This window comes from Ochotona princeps, chromosome 2 (assembly GCF_030435755.1).
Source record: "Ochotona princeps isolate mOchPri1 chromosome 2, mOchPri1.hap1, whole genome shotgun sequence".
In the NCBI taxonomy this organism is placed as follows: Eukaryota; Metazoa; Chordata; class Mammalia; order Lagomorpha; family Ochotonidae; genus Ochotona; species Ochotona princeps.
The window spans coordinates 70,600,842-70,620,300 of record NC_080833.1 but is presented as its reverse complement, the minus strand read 5'-3'; the positions used below and the strand labels follow the sequence as shown (position 1 = coordinate 70,620,300).

Genomic DNA, 19,459 nt, shown 5'->3' with positions numbered 1-19,459 from the left:
TTATCTAACCCCTGTTTACTCTTCCTCCTCCTGCCATTCCCATCATACAGTAACCACTATTTTAAAATCAGATTTAATTTTTTCTACATATTTGAGGGAACATGCTGGATTTGTCTTTATGTGGCTGGCTTATTTCACTTAATGTAATTGAAAGTGAGATGTATACAGTCTGAGCAGTCAGACATTTCTATGCCTAAAACAATGGGCAGGACCTGTTTTCTGGCATACTGGGTTAAGCTACTACCTGTGACACTGGCAGCTCTACTTGGGATCCAGCTCCCTACTGATGTACCTGGGAAAGCATCAGAAGATGGTCCAAGTGAGAAACCTGGATGGCGTTCCAGTTGCTGGCTTCAGCCTGGCCCAGCCCTGACCATTGCAGACATCTGGGAAGTGAAGCAGCCAGTGGAAGATCTCTCTCTCTCTGCTACTCTCTTTCAAATAAATCAAATAAATCAATCTTAAAAAAAAAAAAAGAAAAACAAGGACAAATGGAATTCAGTATTCTTGTCTTTATGTTAAGTTCACTGTAAAACACTGTCTTTAACATTTAGAGTATATGCTAACAAGGCTTCTGTTACAAACATGCCTCTCCCACCCAAACAGATGGAGGGCTCTGTGAACACGTGTGTGGTTGAAGTTTCACTGTAGCAGCTCTGTGATGGGACGTGACAGGAATGAAAATGGGAACTAAGAATATTAGGAAAAATCTTGCTCATTTGTTAAACATTACAAGGCTAATTTTCATATGGACTCTTAATTTTGGACGGAATAAATTTCCATGATACCAGGCATCCCCTATTTACATTCTTTTTGAGTCCTAGAATAATCCTTTATTCCTCATTATATTATCTTTTTGCTCAAGAATCTAACTAGATTTCTATTACCAACACTAGTGTTAACCTTTTTTGTAAAATAGCCTAACCTTAACTTTTCCATGTTCTTTCTAACCTGAACTGTTTTAATTAAGCAGATTACCTTAATATTTTCCCCTCATAGCTTGCCCTTTTCACTAATGATTTATTCTCTCTGCTAGTCTGAATGCTTTTCTTCATTGCCTATGACTCAATGCCATCTCTAATAAATTTCTTTTCTTTTTCTCCCTTAATTTTGGAAGAAACTATGGTCTTCAAAAATAAGTCAACAGAAACTCATTCCCAAACACTTGGTATGGTAGGGAGATTTTGTTTCAGGAAGCAGTTAGGAAGATGAGGAGGCCCAGGCTTTGATGTAGAATGAGATCAGGCTCTAAAGGAACAAAGGGAGAGAAAGATCTGACCAGGTTTTTGTTTAATCCCTGCCTGGCCTGGAGTAGGGAGGGATTTGGTACTGATTGTTTCACTTTTAAAACTGGTTGATTTTGAAGACTGACGGGTTGAGTTCATTGGTTACGCTGGGTGGTGAAATGGGGCTTTGGGAAGGCTATTTATGTTCCAGTTGAAGCAAATAAACCTGGACAAGGGAGAGTGGTTTTCCCAGGAAGACACAGTGTCACCAAGCTGGGAGCAGCATGGTGGGCAGGTGGCTGCTCAGCTCCCTTGTGAGTCTGAGGCCCTTTCGCCACTCAGGCTCCACCTTCAAGGTCGGACTTTTCCAGGACTTTATAAGTGTTTGCCTATTACAGTATATGGTCTCTTATGCTCTGCACCACTTTACCAGGCCTTAGCCAATTCTTCTCAGTTGGACTTAAGCTCTTTGAAGTGAAAGAATTGAGGTTTCATATTCTTTCCCATTTTTAGAGCAGTGCTTTACTTAACAGTATGATTCCATCTAGATCTCCAAGTTCATTGTGCAAGGTCTGTGAATCACTCAGGATATTCCCTCCTAGGGATACGGAGCTGACAGAGTGGGCAAGAACTGTTCCCTTTTATTTCGATGGCAAAATACAATTTGAATTTGGAGTTCGAGTTCAATCTTTCGGAACACTATGGTTAGAAGTTTAAGAGACAAGAATGTGAAGCAAATAATACTTCTTTGTTTTTCAAATCCAATCATGTTGTAGTGGCATTTCTGAGTTGATAACAAGAGGCTCTTCTTACCTCCAGTAACTAATCTAGTACAGTGATTAAGATGGGATCTAGAAAAGACATTCACAGTCCCAAGAGTCTCTGGATCCAAGGTACTCATTAGCTAGATTGGATTAGAGTAGATTAGATAACCTGGTCCATGGATGGTGGCTATAGGCTTGTTTCTATTTCCTAGTGCTGGCTAGCTCTCGCACATTTATGCTCATTGGCCCTTTGTGACACTGGTTTCTGGCGTCACTTAACTATGAGAATTTCTTTGTCTCCCCTTACGGTTCTATTACATTCTGCTCCTTGGGATATACATTTTTTCCCCCACTGTGATGTTATCTGAGCACTCTTTTTTGAAAATCCTATTCACTTTTGTGGCAAGATTTGTGAATTTGACACTTGAGTCCCCAATCTATGATGTATGTCATGAGGTATAGGTTGAGGCACCTCACTCTTCAGTTGTATTTATTGCTGGCTGCTGACCATGTCTGCTGGATGCTTCTGGTCTACTAGAAAAATGCTTCTGGTCTACTCAGTAAAATGTTGGTTAATAAATGAATCACTGAATGAATATTCTCTTGATACTTAAATCCAATATGATTGATTTATTTTCTTTTTCAGTTATGTTTCTCTTGCTGGATTTTTCTCTATTCTAAGGAAATTATATCTTCAGCCTAAAAAACATAAATCTAACATCCACATGTTTTTACTGGACATTTTTTTTTAGGGTGGAGTTTTGAGGTAGAAAGAGAGAGAGCAAGAGACGGAGATTGAAAATGAGGAGTCTTCCATATGCTGCTTCACTCCCCAAATGGCTTCAATGGTCAGTTCTTGGCCAGACCAAATCTAAGAGCCTGCAACTCTGTACAGGTCTCCCGCATGGATGGTAGGAACCTGTGCATTGAGGCATCTTCTTTTGCTTTCCTGATGCATTAGTAGAGAAATGGACTGGGAACAGAGCAGCCAGAACTCGAACTGGCACTCATCTGGGTTGCTGATGTGGCTTAACCCATTGCACAAAACTCCAGCCCCCATTTTTAAGTGTATAATTCAGCAACATCAAGTTGCATTCACATTGTTGTATGACTTTGACCATCATCCATCTCCAAAACTCTTTAGTAGTACAAAATTGAAACCTGTATCTACCAAACGCTACTCCTCCTACTTTCCCCTTGGCAAATCACCATGCTTTTTCTGTATTTGAATGTCCTGTGGTCATAGTTAACTTTTCTGTTGCCTGGCAGTGAATTCCACAAATTGGGTAATTTGTAAATAATAAGAGTTTTTTTTTTTTGGGGGGGGGATCAAATTTCTTGAGTTCCAACTCTGAGAGGACTGTATTTTCACTGGGACTTTTTACTGGTGGGCCCTCTGAAGAATTCTGAGCCAAGTGTGACTGGCTCACCTGGGAAAAAAGTACAAGCTTGCTTCCCCTGATCGCCTCTCTCTTTCTCCTCTTTTAATGCCACTAATGTAGTCATGGAGGCCCACCCACCTTACTTCCTCTTATCCTAATTTTCCCCCTTAAATTGTCCCATCTCTCAATACTGTTACAATGGCACTTCAGTCTCAAGGAGAATGACTTGAGGGGATGAACATGCAAAGCAAAGCACCTATGTTAGGTGTCTTACTGGAGTGGAATGCTGTAGTTATTTGTCTTTCTGTTACTAGCCTACTTCCATTAACAGTAGACAAGGGGAATAGACAAGGAGTATATAGATTGGAACAAAAGACTGTGCAATGTTGTTTTGGATAAACAAAACAATGCACATATACATTACACAAGCCAAACTGATGAGGTGTATAAGATAATTGACTCTGTGTTCACATCTTTCTCAGACAGTTCTCGGTAGATTTTCCTCTTGGTGGCTTTGCAAGCTTTCTAGAAGCAGTTTGGTCTGTTTGCCCTGTTGGCCAGATATCGCTAGCTTGTGCATTTCTAACAGGCAAATTACAAATATGGTCCCAGATGGTAGAGAAGGCTCATTCCTAGGAAGACTCCCAATGGTTCTGTAACAGCTATTTCAGATTAGCAAGGTCTAAGCTAGAACTATAACTAAATAATATCCTGGATTATATCTAGTTGTGTTATCATAATCTGGGATTTTATTTGGGTCTGTTGATACTACAGTGTCTTAACCAACATTTGTAAGCATCATACAAAACACAGTGCATGTCCTATGGAAGAGGGTGCTGATTGAGAAAGTAACATACTTCAGAATCATTGAGCAGTTTCCCTACAAATGTCATTGTGTTCCTCCTCCAATATGTGTTTGTTTTCTTTATCAATTATTGGATCTTACTAGAGGTTTATAAAGCCTTTGCATCTTTTCAAAAAGATTTATTTCTTTTTGGAAGCTAGAATGATAGCAATGGAGAGGGAAAGATAAAGGAAAGGATCTTGCGTCTGCTGGCCTGCCCTCCCAATGAATGAAGTAGCTCCCATTGGATGCCAGGAGTCGAGAACTCCATTCACGTCTTCCGTTAAGGTGGTAGGAACCCAAATACCTGGGCCAGGCGCGTTAACAGGAAGCTGGATTGGAAGCAGAAGCACAGGTGCAACTCAAACTGAGCACTCTATATGGGACGAAAGCATCACAAATGGTAGCCCGCCCCCCTGCACAGCAAGACCTGTCCTGGTTTTGTATTTACAACTTACCCTTAGACTAAATGATTTCCTTTGGGATTAAACTGTAGAGAGGAATAAGGGTGGTGTCTATTTTTTTTTTAAAAAAATATTTTATCATTATAATTATTGTTTTTATTATCATTATCATTTTATGATACAGTACCATAGGTCCTGGGATTTCCCTTAACCCCCTACCCCATTGAGTTCCCCTATATTATTACAATAGTATAGTTCTTCATAAACAGTCAAATGTCCATCATTGCAGGTATGGACAATGGCAAAGGGTCCAGCAAAGGGCCTGTAGGGCTGCTGCCTATCCTAGGAAGATCCCCATCTCCTACCACATCTTGCATACTGACCCACAAATTCATACTTGTAAGAACTTCAGGAGGGAACATTACTGCTAAATCTGCTTGACAATGACACAGACTCAGCAGTGAATTAACATTGTTTAGTAAATTGCTAGGATGGGTTGTTAAACTCAAGTCTCTGATTCTTCAGATCATATGCAGTTTCCATTTCATCTTATTATGAGTACTGGATGGTTAGACAAACATCCCACAATGCTTTGGGAGCCATAAATCTAATAACATGGACTTCTGACAGGATCTGTGAACTCTTATAGTTCTCACAAGGATGACATCAGAATTGGTCTTGAATTCTGCAATGTGGTCTTTTGTTTTGTATTTTAGGACCAGTGATAAAAGAAAAAACTTGGCCAAACAAAAAGCTGAGGCTCAGAGAAGGCTTTATGGCCAGAACTCCATCAAAAGGCTTTTACCAGGTTCCTCAGACTGGGAACAGCAGAGACACCAGTTGGAGAGGCGGAAGGAGGAGCTGGTATGCAAATGTTCAAAAAGTAAACTCAGTTTGAATTGCATGATGTATTTCTCCAACTTCAGTTGCAAAATGTTCTCATTTCTAGAAAGAAAGACTTGCCCAAGTACGAAAGCAAGTGTCAAGAGAAGAACATGAGAATCGCCATATGGGGAATTATAGGTAACTATGATGTTATAGCAGTCTAGTTTGAAGTAATGAAGTGTCAAAACAACCATTGTGTTTTTAAACTTTTTGACATTTTTAAGCTTATATAAAGTGAACAAATTTCATGACAGATTTAGAATCATAGTGACCCTCCATCCCATGCTCCCTCTAACCTGCATTTCTTACCTACCCTGCTCCTTCCCTGTCTGCCTCTTCTTTTCCCTCCTAATTTTTACAATGTCATATTTTCATTTCACTTTGCAATCACAGGCTTAAACTCCATTAAGTAAAATATCAATAACTAGCAAGTAGATGGAAAAAAAAAAACTACCCTAACTTTCCTGAGGAATGTGACAAAACCTGTAAACAATAATCAAATCCCAGGATGTCAGTCTCATTTGTGAAGGTTACAGTTCTTTGTACTCTGTGTGTAAGGGTGCTAGGTGTCACAGATCAAGGAACAAATATGATATTTGTCTTTTTGGGATTAGCTTATTTCACTAAGCTTAGTGTTTTCTAATTGGATCCATTTAATTGTGGAAGACAAGATTTCATTCTTTTTATATAGCTGAGTTGTATTCAGTAGTGTATATATGCCACATTCTCTTTATAAACTTCTTGGCTTATTTTAAGCACTGTTCTTTCATTTGAAATTGTGCTTTTTGCTTGATATGTTTCAAGAAAGGAAGGGTGATCAGCAAGCATAGTTCCAGAACTGAGAAAGCTCCTTCTCGCTGCCTCTGATATGTTTTTAGATCTCTGATATGTTTAAGTAGCCACTTTTCTCTGAGGGTGTGATATTTTAAGAAAGTCAGGCTCCAGATCTCTTAGAACTCCTTCTGTCTTGTCATTGTAATCATTCCACTTCGTTTTAAGTTTGAATGCTTCAGGAATTAGGTAATTAGTGCAATTATTTGAAGGATCCAGATGTGAGGCAATATAGAGGGTTGTAGACTGTACTGAAACGGAATCCTTCAGTGCCACCGGACATGATCAAAAGGGTGCATCCAGGCTCTTTGTGTTCTTTGAAAGATTGCCTCCCCTCTCAAGTCCTGACATTGCATTTCAGGGTTGGGGCATGTTGTTCTGGTTGGCTGTATGGAGTGTATGAAGTCATTTGATCTGGTCCTGCCAAGACTACAGCAAGAAGAATTTGAAATTAAAAGAATCTGCACAACAGCCTAGTTTTTGAGTTGGTAATTTTGTGTGGCTCACATGTGATGCCATAGCTATCCAAATGGCTCTTGTCAGAAAAGAATCCTCACCATCCTGTATTACAGAAGATGATCTTGTTTCCTCATGATGAAAATATTCTCATCTGGCTTTAAAACCACACCAGTGCTGATAAGAACGCATTCTTTCTACCTCACCTCTGCCCAGAGGCAAATTCCATCCTGTAGGAGATCCTCAGGAGTAATGCCTATGTTATCCTATCCTTTAATAACTGCTTGAGCCAAGAACTTTTGCATTATCCCTCAGAATTAAAATTTTCTCATCTGTTATGGTTCATGTTTCTCCCATTTTTCTGACCTGCTATTCTACTCCAACCATTTCTTCCCATCAAACGCTTAAACTATAATTTATGGAGAAGCATTGTTTAATGGTAAGTATGTGGTATTTTAAAATTTATGTTCACAAGGGGCAAACATTTGCAAATTTCTCATGAAAGTATTCATCTTTATTTCTAGCCACCTGGTATGACTGCAATAGTATTCTGTTGTAGTACCCTGACTATCAGTAGATGGTCAGGGGTTATCTATGCAGCTGACCTTCACTATTGAAATATGATAGAGGTTTAATGACAAATTAATTTATGTGGTTTGTTGTAGACGGATTTATCCTCCTGATGATAAAACACTACTTGAAAAGTATGAAAATTTGTTGGCTGCTGCCTTTCAGACGTTTCTTTCAGGAAGAGCAGCTTCTTTCCAGCGAGAACTAAATAATCCTTTGAAACGAATGAAGGTAAGAGAAGAGGTGCCTAAACAAAGGTAAAAGAATGAGGCCAAACAATATGACTTTAAAAACAACAAGGTCTTTGTCTTAATATAAAAAATACGTTTAAGATGTACTTACCTCTCCTTTTTCTCTTAATGGTTCATAGTATTTCATAATAACTAAGCCATTATTGTACTGTACTAACATTTTAATGACTTCTTGTTATATGAACATGTGTAAGTAACTGAATAGAGAGAACCATTGAATTAACTAGTGACACTCATTATTTGAGTTGCAACTAATAAAATACAATATTTTTTTCTTGATAATACATAGAGCTGGTGTATGAGAAGAGGTAATTAACACACACTCATACACATTCTCTAATCTGTTTACCTTAATGAAGGATCTTTCAGTTTTATATGGCAGCATAACAAGCCACTTCAATTCTTTGCTCATTATTCTGCAATCTTGGCCAAGCACACTTGAGTGATTCTTTTGTAGTTTGGCCTGAAATGTGCTTTTATCTGAAAGTAGAGTTTCACACAGTCTGCTGGGATTTAGAACTGCAAGGTAGCTTCGAGCACATGCTTGCCACGTCAGATAAGATAGCTGGAGCGTATGAAAGATAGCTGATTCTTCTTTCTGCCTGTGTCATTTCTCAGCAAGGTCATCAGACCTCTGAACATAGTGACTCAGGATGCCAAAAGCAAGCATTTTAAGAGGATTCTCTTTATTCCAGCAGAATGTCTCTGCCTATCACAGCCTTGATCTCTGCCCTCCTATGCACAGTACTTTTTATCTACAGATTTGGCATGTTTTGATTGCTTAGTTCATCTGCCATTTTTCAGTTCCTCTGAAATTTTAGTTCTTAGGATGAGACTATTGTCTGTTATGTTGTTTCTCCTAAATAGAAGCCATGCTGCTCTATATGGGACTCATTGTGGGATTATTACTCAATCAAAAATTTTAACAAGAGTCTTAGCATTTGAATAGCTAATCTTCCTCAAATTGTGACAAAGAACAACTTATTTTACAATTACAATTATGCAGTGAAATTTTTAGTTTCTTCAAAAATCTGCTTGTTATTATTATTGTTATTATTATTAAAGGCAAGGAACAGAGACAGACAGAGCCCTTATCCACTGGTTTTCTCCACAAATGCCCTCAAAGTTTGGGCCTGGGCCAGGATGAAGTCGGGACCTAGAAACTTAAGTTACTCACGTGAGTTACAGGAGCTCAACAGTGTAAGCCATCATTCCTGCCTCCCAGGGTAACTGGAATCAGAAGAGGACTGGGACTTGACAGGGCATTCTACTATTTGATAGGAATGTTCCACTTGGGATCACAACTGCTAAGCCCAAACACATTTGTAAAGGGACATTAAAGTATAAATCATGACTGCATAAAGTTTTAGTATTTTATAGATTGAAAAGATAATTCAACAAAGCAGTTGATTATACCTCTTTCTACATAACTCTTAGACTCTTATTGTTCTTGTTTGATCAGCATCCACAGGATGTATGTTTTAATAATTTTTGCTTGACTTTAGAATGACTCTAGAAGAGGGCACTTAGGAATTTGTGCTGTGGTTTGCACATCTTTCACAAAATTTTAGTTAAATTAGTGCCCATTAACTGAATACTAATGTTTGCGTCTGAGTATTACTATTATTTTATGCCATTTGGTATAGAAATGATCAATGGATTTGCAGTCTGGAAAATTGGAAAGGACTTCTAGAAATTTTAAAGTATCTTGTGGGCTAACATGTATAGTTATTAATAACTTGCAGTTTTAATAGTAAAAGGAACCTAGGGATACATCTGTTAGTGATAATTAATACACAGTAGATTCCAGCAGTGTTATTTATTTATATTGCCAGATTTTAGTGGACCTTTCTTCAAGGGAGATCTCTATGCCTTTTATTTCTACTTCTCTCAGCTGAGTTTTAAGAATTTTATACGTTATTTTATGAAATAAGCAATGCACTTTGGGAAAATTCTGGAGTATATTGGTAATCACTGTTTTAATTGAAAATTTTCTCCAAAGGAGGAAGATATTTTGGATCTTCTAGAGCAATGTGAAATCGATGATGAGAAGTTGATGGGAAAAACTATCAAACCTCGAGGACCAAAGGTAGACCAGCTCCACCTCCCTTGATAGCAAATCAGACAATGCCAAGTGCAGCAGGTTTGCGCTTGATACTGCTCGTGAGAAGGAAGACTGGTAATATTCCCAAGAAACCCGATACTGTGTGTTCAGGGCAGTTGATTTGAGAAGATGGTAGAATCTTTTTTTTTTTTTTTTGAGGATTTATTTTATTACAGTCAGATATACAGAGAGGAGGAGAGACAGAGAGGAAGATCTTCCGTCCGATGATTCACTCCCCAAGTGAGCCGCAACGGCCGGTGCTGCGCCGATCTGAAGCCGGGAACCTGGAACCTCTTCCGGGTCTCCCACACAGATGCAGTGTCCCAATGCATTGGGCCATCCTCAACTGCTTTCCCAGGCCACAAGCAGGGAGCTGGATGGGAAGTGGAGCTGCTGGGATTAGAACCGGCGCCCATATGGGATCCCGGGGCGTTCAAGGCAAGGACTTTAGCCGCTAGGCCACGCTGCCGGGCCCAAAGATGGTAGAATCTTACACTCAGGAAAAGGTTCATTTTGTTTTGTTAGCTCATCTTTCCCATAGTGCTTGGGAATATCTGTAGTTGATGATTTTTAGAAATTAACATGCTTATTCTATCTAATTATGTCTGGATGAATAACTAACAAAGAAGTGCAGCATTATAGAAAGTCAAAAGACTTCAGAAACTTAATTGCAAACCCTATTTATTTTAAGATTTATTTATTTTTATTGCAAAGTCAGATATATAGACAGGAGGAGAGACAGAGAGGAAGACCTTCCATCCAATGATTCACTCCCCAAGTGACTGCAATGGCCGGTGCTATGCCGATCCGAAGCCAGGAGCCAGGAACTTCCCCCAGGTCTCCCATGCGGGTGCAAGGTCCCAAGGCTTTAGGCTGTTATTGACTGCTTTCCCAGGCCACAAGCAGGGAGTTGGATGGGAATTGGAGCTGCCAGGATTAGAACCGGTGCCCATATGGGATCCCGGAGCGTTCAAGGTGAGGACCTTAGCCACTAGGCCACAGCACTGGGCCCGGGAACCCTATGTTTTGATCATCTAGAAGCATTCATTATATGTTAGTCAGTATTGGAAATGTCACGATGAATGAGTGGAAAGCTGCTGTGCAGGCAATGGTGAGCCACCTTATCTACATCTGTGCTATGTTGGTCACATCCATATGTTCTAGCAGAGTGACATATAAAGAAGGAAAGAGATGGATTTGAAAATTTATTTCTATTCTGTTCCCTTTACCTTCTATTTCAGCTCTCGTCACATGATGCTGTCATGCTTTTCCATGCCTCTAAAATGCTTGCTTAATAAGTAAATACTACTAGCTTGTTCTTGGTCGATTAGAGATCCTTTCCTAATCCATTAAATGGTCTCTGTCTTTGTGTAACCTTCTCCAATTCCCCAGTAGTCTTAGGTGATTTCCTTTCCCTCCTCCTTTTGCTGTACCATGGATTATACTTTTATAGAGCATTTATGACAGATCATGATTCGTATCATTGCTTTAGTACAAAATTATAAATTCCTTAGATGTGGGAAATGGGTTTTGATTTTTGCATCTCAGTATCTAGCATGTTGTAAGTCCTCATAATCCATTAATTTCTGTGATGGGTCCACCATGTCCTAGTGGCTGGTGGATGAGCAGATAGGCAACAAAAAGGTAGCTAATACCTTTGCAAGTACCGTAATAAAAGGCGTGCAACGGGCCATGATGGTGGAGAAGAATGGAGATGGCTTTCTTGAGCAAAAGCATTTGAATAGCAGTTTGAAGAAATGAGCAGTGCTCTACACTTTTCAGAGAGATGGAAAGATATTCATAGTGAAGACAATATTTGAGGCAAAGACCTGGAGGTGTGACCGTATGTAGGCTAATGCAGAAATAATGAGGACTATAGTGCGGTTCAAGTGAAGGGTTCTTGGGGAATGAAAAGGGCAGGATGAGTCTGGTAGAGTTCTTATTTGTCAGGCATTGGACTGAATTACGTGCTGTAGTTTGAGACACCATGGAGTATAAAGTTGTAGTAGGAACCGGCACTCATGTGCAATCCCAGTGCCTGCAAGGTGAGAACTTTAGCCTCTGGGTTACTGCGCTGGGCCCTAGAGTTGATAATTTCTTTGGGACAGCTATAGTACAATGTCTATTCATGAGTCAAAACTTCACTTTGGGAAATATTGCAGAATTTCTAAGCTTTGATTAGTAATTATTTTGATTCAGCAAATTGAGCATGAGACAATTTGTGGGAACAGTCATCTGGCAGAAGGACAAATAGACTTGGATTGTCTAATATTTCCCTTTGTTTCATTTATGTAAGGCTTATGCAAACAAAAGTAAAAACATTTTGGAGGGCAAAAATCACATTGTAAGTTTTCCAACACACTCATTCTAGGCAAGTAGTCAGCAGTAGTTATGCATTTGTTGAAATCAAATTAATTGGGCAATTTCAGAGCAGCATAACTAGTCTGAATTTGAAGAATTTTTATAATTTTGGATTTATGTTTGCAAGAATCCAAAGTGAGCCAAACTTCAAAATAGTCCTTTTTTTTTTTTTAAAGAAGGAGGATATTACTTGCCGAACATTGATTTCCAAAATCTTTTTTGGTGTAAGAATAATTGGAGGTGATCAGGGTTAAATAAAACTGGTATTTGTAGTAACTTTTCATCTATTTGGAAATCTAAGATGTTTACTACGTCAATAGTAAACACCATTTAAGTATGAGCGGCATTTTTTAAAATTGAGTGGTAAAGTGATGAATATTAGTTATTTTTGGTATTTTTATACATTTTATATGTGATCCATCTCATAATAAGATGGAACATAAAAATAAGCAGTTTTGTTTGTGTCATATTTCAATACCAGTTTATGAATTGGATTAATTATTTACAAATATTGCTTGAACGGTTTATTGGTCCAAAAGTCCCCAGTACATCCATGACACAAGGTTCAGCTGTCCATTTCCCCTTGTGATTCTTTATAGGGTCGAATAACTCATTATGTAGTCGAGCTCCTTAAGAATCCTTAAAGCGGTTTGCTACCTGAAGGAAGGCACCACTGGCAAGCCTGATTGTGCCACTGTTTCTTCTGGGTATGCTAAACTTCTGAAGAAACATCCTTCCTCTAGAATTCATATGCCCTGAGACTGTCAAAATGTTTGATGACTGTGTCACTGGTAAATGTTTTTATGCGTATCTCTTTGAACATTCTTAGTGCTCAGCAAATATTATCCCATAAAAAGGAAAACTTATTTTTAGACACCATTTAGTATCCTAAGTGTATTGAACTACTTTCTTTGTCTGATTATTTTTCTTCCTTTACAAAGATGGTAACTTAAAGAGCATCCTATGGCATGCTATGTATTCTAGGCTCTTTATCTTTTCTCCTACATACTTACTCTGGAGGATATACCATCTTTTTGTGAAATCCCTTGGTATCCAAGGAGATTTCTTTATGGTGCATGCTAACGTCAAAACATTTTTATTTGATTTAAAAAAAAGAAGCAACTAGTGTTTACAACTCTAGGAACCTCTCCCAGCAGGAATATGCAGCATATGGTGTATATAATAAGTAGTTTCTTAAAATAATGGAGCAACAAAACTTAGTCTCAGCTGTGCACATTTTTTTTTTCTGTAGGAAAGCTGTCCTACATATCTTCTCTGCTATTCCCTCATTGGCATCAATGGAAATAAATTAAGTGGGATGACAGGAAAAAAGTGATTCCTATAATAGAGATGGGGGTGCATCATTTCATGGCGTTTTGAATCTGTCAAGATTTACCTAAAGAAACTTTCTCTTAATAAATATCCAGGACATTGACCTTTACATTGTGTGATTTAAAAAAATGTACCATGGGCGTTTAACAGCAATGTTATAGCCAGACCGTGTATGCCAGAAGACATGAGTTGTTTATGCCCAGCTGGGAAAGTGGAAATCTAATGAGTTTTAAAAACAATTTTTGCTCAGTATCCACAGAGAATAGTCCACATAAGCAATGGTTTTCTTCCTGTTACACCTTTTCTGAGTGGAGAGGCTGTTGAGTTGTTTTAAGATGTGGCCTTCCTAGGCTGGCTTTGCAACCCACTTCCCTGTTCCCTTTGACCCCCTTGCCCATTCTTCCCCCCATTTCCCGCTCACTTCTCACTTGTTCTCTTACTCTGCCACACACATATACACACAGTTGTTAAATGACTGGATTTCAATGATACAACAAAAGGACTTCTCTGAGTCTTGACAAGTTATCTCTAAGTATGAAATGAAGAAAATCTGATTCTATTTAAGAATTTTTCGTTTTCATCTTAGTTGTGTTTCCTTTATCTTGGTTTTCCCCATTCATGTAATGTGGTGCTTTTATTTCAATCATGTCAAAATAGCAGTTTCCTTATCATGCTGAGCTACATTATGTAGGCCAGAATATTTGCAGAAACAGAACTATATAGTGTAACAGGCTAAGAAACCGTGTAACCTAGCCTTCAGTGATAGGCTGCCAGTGTGAGGAGGGGCATTATGAATAGCAGTTAATTGTGTTAGCCTTTTAAAATAATTCTAACAACATACTGTCTATCCTTTTATTTTAGCCACTGTGTTCTATGCCCGAGAGCACTGAAATAAAAAAACAGAAGTACTACAGCAGTGACAGCAGCTGTGAAAGTGGCAGCAGCTCTTCAGAATCTGATGAAAATGAAAAAGAAGAGTATGAAAATAAAAAAGGAGATAAGCAAGTTACATATAATCTTAAACACTCCAGCCACTACAAATTAATTCAACAGTCCAGTAAGTCGGTTTCTTATAATTCACTTGGTACTGTGAAGAATTATGGAACAGAAATGATTGATCTCAGGGAAAAGTCCTTAGGCCAAACGGGTCCTCATCTTGTACAGGGAGACCTGGTTTCTATCTATTTCCGCTTCTAACCAGACTTAGACTCAGCCTTGAGTCCCTGTCCGGTTCTACGAATAGAAAACAAGAGGTCTGCATTAAGGAGTCAGTCTTGTGTAACTCGAAGTTTTTGTGAAGTGACAGATTTTTTTCGTGGGTCTTGTAGCATATGTGCCTCATGGCTGATTTGCTGAGTCCTTTCTCTTCAAAGCCAGCAGTAAGAGGCCTCACGAAGTTCAAGGATATACACAAGCAAAAGGAACTGCATACTTCCCTGAACATCTTGAAGTCCCGCACTCATCTGTTTCAGTCCATGTCCCCATCTGTCACTCACTTTGTTTTATACAATCGCCTATTTTAAAAAATGTGTGTATCTCTCTAGGCATTTGACTTGAATGTATCTGTGAACCACACAATTGAGAAATAGTTGAAGTGTTGTTCCCTCCTATATTCATCTCGGGTAAGCACCGAAGTCAGGACTTTTGGTGCGTAGGAAGTATTTAGGACCTCAGTCAACCAACTTCCCTGTGCTCCTTTCCTACCTCCTTTTCTCTCTGCCTGCTTTTATCTCTTTGAGCATTCTCTCGATCTTCCCCTTCGTGCCTTTCATTTACCCTTCAATCTCCAGTATCTAGTGTGGTGTTGCTGTCTGTCCAGACTGTCTTAGAAAGCCACTTCCTGACACTGCCTTTAGCCTGGGGCTTAAGCAAACTCCTGTCTTCCTAGCTCCATGTGCCTTATGCTCCATTGCCCTGGAATTCTAGAAACCAGTTTAGTCATGCAATATATATTGTTCTTGAGCAATGGTTTACTCTGTTAGCTTCCCCGATAATGTTGACATTTTAAAACTGGCCTTCCATGCTCTTGACAAAATACATCAGGAGTGCAGACCCAACCAACAGAGAATTTAAATGATTCCACAATGCCACTACTGTGCTTGTTGTTGTTGAGGTTTATGTATTTGGAAGGGTAATGATGTGTTATATTCCATGTCATTTATTTATTTACTCATTCAAGAGATGCTTAGTGAGTTCCTGTTCCAGAGTTTGCAAACTATTTTTCAGTTGCTTCCTTTCCTGCTTAAGGATTCTCTAAGTGCTTTCGTTGTATTTCTGTGTAAGTATGCCTTTATTATTTCTGCTTCAGAAGGTGACATTTTTTCCTGTGTAAATTTTGTCAGTTTTGAAATCCGTCTTCTCTTAGATAATGGGTTCATCTATAACCGTATGAATGGAAGGGACACAGGGAGAAAGCTAGGATTCTTCACAGTTCTGAGCTGTTCTTTGTGTTCAGTAAGTCTGTTAATAAATTGAAACCAGGCAATAATGTGCTGAAGCACAATACGGATTGAAAAATATTTTAAATACAAATTCTCATTTTAATGCCAGCCTAATTTAATTATGTCTCTTTTCTTATTATTTATAATTTCTTTTATACTACGTAGGAATTATAACAAGGGTTTTTCTTCATTTTATTTTTTCTGTTTACTCTTTCACTATCACTGTAGCCACAAGTTTTCCTTGAGTTTGTTTTCAAAGTGGATGCAAGTGACTGAAGAACAAATTCCAGATTCTGTGTAGTACTTTCTTAGATAGCAAGCCTGGGAAATGCAAACTTGCTGTAACTTCAAAGCAATATATGTTGCTTTGATATAATTTAATCATATGAAAAATTTAAGCATTTTTTATGCTTGCGGGTGTAAGTTACAACCATTTTTATTAATCTACTCAAATATATTATTGGCATGTTTGCCTACTTATTCTGTATGAGTGTATACTATATGCAGCTGAAAATTGGACTGCTGTGATTCGAGAGCAATATTTTCCTCCTATCCTCTCATCGGTCTGCACAGATCCGAATCTGCATCTTAAGTCCTCAAAGGGAACAGAACTACAGCATGGTTAGTAGCACATGATCTAGGGCATTTTTTTTGATAGAAGTTGCCCCTTTGTATGTAGTGAATCTGTATAGTTCTTTATTTATAAAAGCCCAAGGATTGATGGGTGACATGTTCCTGAAGGAGTCTTGGGAAGAAGTGTCCCTTCAAAGAGTACTGTGAGGTCATATGTAGAAGAAAGACAAGAAGTTCTTTTTTTATTATTTATTCATTTACATTTGAAAAGCAGATTTTTACAGAGAGAGGGAGATACAAAGAGAGAGGTCTGCCATTCTCTGGTTCCTTTCCCAAATGGCCTCAGTGGCTGGAACTTAGTTTAAAGTTAGGAACCAAGAGCCAGTGGCCAAGAGCTTCCTCTGAGTCTTCCATACGGGAACAGGAGCTCAAGGATTATGGCCATTGTTTGCTGCTTTCCCAGGTCAAAATCAGGGAGCTGAATCAGAACTGGATCAGCCAGAACACAAAATGATGCCCATATGAGATGCTGCATCGCAGGTAGAGGATTAGCTTGCTAAACCATCATCATCCCCTCTTTCTACACATCTATGGCTTTAAAGAGAATACTTTTTTTGTACTCTATAGAATCTACATTAGGTTCATTTTCTGCTCAAAATTTCTTTTAGAAATGCATCCGTAATTAGTAGACTTATATCTTTGACCTTTATGAAGGTTTAATTTTTGAAACAGTTAATGAAAAGGACTGTTTGGTTATTCAACCTGACTTCATGTAAGTTTTATTAGATTATTTAATTAATGAAGATTGATGTATTCCCCAAGCACAGTAAGAGTATAGAACAAAGGATATATAGGCCATATGAGCTTTCAAAAGATTAAAATGTTGATAGCATTAAATGCTAATACATTTCCCTTTGCTGGGAATCAAAATTCATCTGGAGCAGTCGGTTCTCTTTCTCAAATCTTCTCAGTATGCATGGGGGAAGACATTCTGTGGTTTCCCCTAGATATTTGTTCTGACAACCACCCTGGAGATCTATGTTATTTTTCTTTCATTAATTTAATCTAGACTTTTAAGTTCTTCACTCTTATGAATGCAAAGGCTGTCTTCTTGACATGATCCTTAAAGCAATTAATTATGCATTTAAATGTGCTTGAGATAGCTTTCTTCTGTCTTATTATTTACTAATGGTCCCTGTGTTCTGAACCATGTGTTTACTATGGACACTTTCTAGATTACTTTCCAGCCCTCACTATGATTTTGCAAACCCTTTCACTTAAACATAGCTTCCAGTAAACTACCTATCTAATTCTAAAGCCTTGGAATGGCATCACGGTGCTATAGAAAGAGGGAGGTGACTGTACTCAGATGGGTTAGGATCGAAACTTGAGCTTGGCTGCTTACTTGCTGTGTGACCTTGGGAAGGTTCTTTCTCTGAGCTTCTGGACCGTGTGGGTCCCTACGTCTGAGGTTTTGTGCAAGGGCTAAACTGAAAGTGTGGCACTCTGCACAGCAGCTGGCTAATAGAAGGATTTCCATCAGTGGAATCATCTTTTCTTCTGCTTCTCATTTTTCATACTTTGAAACATATTATTAAAGCACTGTTGCCAGTTATTCTTTCTGCATCACGGAGATTCTGCACCAAGTTCGCTTTTCAATGAAAGAACTAATTCCAAACTCATATTCTCATGATGATGACTGTGCTTTGACTTTTATTGTCACTCAGCTGCCACCTGTTCCAATTTTCAGTTTCTGTAGACCAGTTATGGGGGGATTTCTGCTAGCATTGCTACTATGCTTTCCCTCTTCTCCATCATCCTTAGATGCCATGAGGCGGTCAGTCAGCTGTCCTCGGTCCATCTCTGCTCAGTCGCCCACCAGTGCGGACACCCGCCCCTTTTCTGCTCAACAGGTGATATCCGTGTCACGGCCGGCTTCAACACCTAGGTCACATTCCTTAAACCGTGCCTCCTACTACGTGAAGCACCTGCCACACAGTGATGATGCCAGCTCCACCAGCTCTCAGGTGGTGAGTCTTCTTCTGGGTCTTTCATGTTTGCAGGAAGCACTGTCCTCTGCCAGATCTGTGTGGCAAAGGAAATCAGATGAGGACACCAAACTGAGTCCAGCCTCCTTTTGTTTTTCAGCTCATGAGCCTTTGGCATTTGGATCAACCGTTTGTGTTAGCTTGTGATGTAGTATGGCAGCTTAGAAAGCAGACGTCACTGTATCACAGAGCTTCAGGGTGGTCATGGAAAATTAGCACTATTTTATTTTTCATTTGCTGGTGCAATAATAAGAAAATAGTGGGGCAAATCCACTAACTAAATAATTTTACAGTGCACTAGGCAGTCTGTAAATTTGAAATTTTTTGTCTGGAAAATTATACTTAGAACAACTGATTAATATTCTGAAAAATCATTGAGTTTTTCTGAGAACACTTTATTGCAATGCTGTTTATACTTTTTTTTGTATGGTGAATCAATATATAGTGTTCCCTTCTTAGCATGGGTCTCAGAGATTTAGTGTTGAAAGCAGTTTATTTTGCAAGGAGGTTTGCTTCTAGTAAAAGTAGCTTTAAACTCATTTACAAAAGCCATTGATTTATTTAATTTGTTTGGTTAATGGTGTTTCGAAAGGGAAGAGTTAGGGTTAGGAAATAGCTGTGAATGAATCTCATTTGGGAACAATGAGTGATTTTTTTTTCCTAATTAAAAATAGCTAGGGCAGGTATTTAGCTTACTGTTTAACCTGCTATTTGGGATATTCGTGTCCAATTTTGTAATATCTGGCCTTTATCCCAGCTCCATCTTCTTGTTCATGTGCTAGTAGGCAGCACGTGGTGGCTCAACTAGTTGAAACCCACTGACCATCTGGGTGACCTAGATTGAATTTCTACCTCCTGGTTTCAGTCTGACTTTATCTTGGTATTTGGGGAGTGAAATTGTTGGTAGGCACTCTCTCTGTCTCTCTGCTTGTCATATAAAGCAAAAAAACAGATGGAGGAGGGGAAGGGATGAGAAAACATAGAAGA

At 38.8% G+C, this 19,459-nt stretch overlaps 1 protein-coding gene across 6 annotated transcripts in view; it reads left to right on the top strand.

The window, feature by feature from the left end:
• The window catches only part of TTLL7 (tubulin tyrosine ligase like 7), a 163,594-nt gene that overhangs the window by 105,110 nt on the left and 39,025 nt on the right, over positions 1–19,459 (top strand). For 4 of the 6 annotated variants that reach the window (XM_058658594.1, XM_058658597.1, XM_058658591.1 and 1 more), the window contains 6 exons: positions 5,337–5,484; positions 5,570–5,643; positions 7,458–7,593; positions 9,616–9,702; positions 14,272–14,467; positions 18,249–18,454. In XM_058658594.1, coding sequence (XP_058514577.1) covers positions 5,337–5,484; positions 5,570–5,643; positions 7,458–7,593; positions 9,616–9,702; positions 14,272–14,467; positions 18,249–18,454 — 847 coding nt within the window. Of the gene's footprint in view, positions 1–5,336; positions 5,485–5,569; positions 5,644–7,457; positions 7,594–9,615; positions 9,703–14,271; positions 14,468–14,954; positions 15,033–18,248; positions 18,455–19,459 lie in introns of those variants that run through there. The other 2 variants (XR_009244522.1, XR_009244521.1) reach the window with 2 other exon arrangements.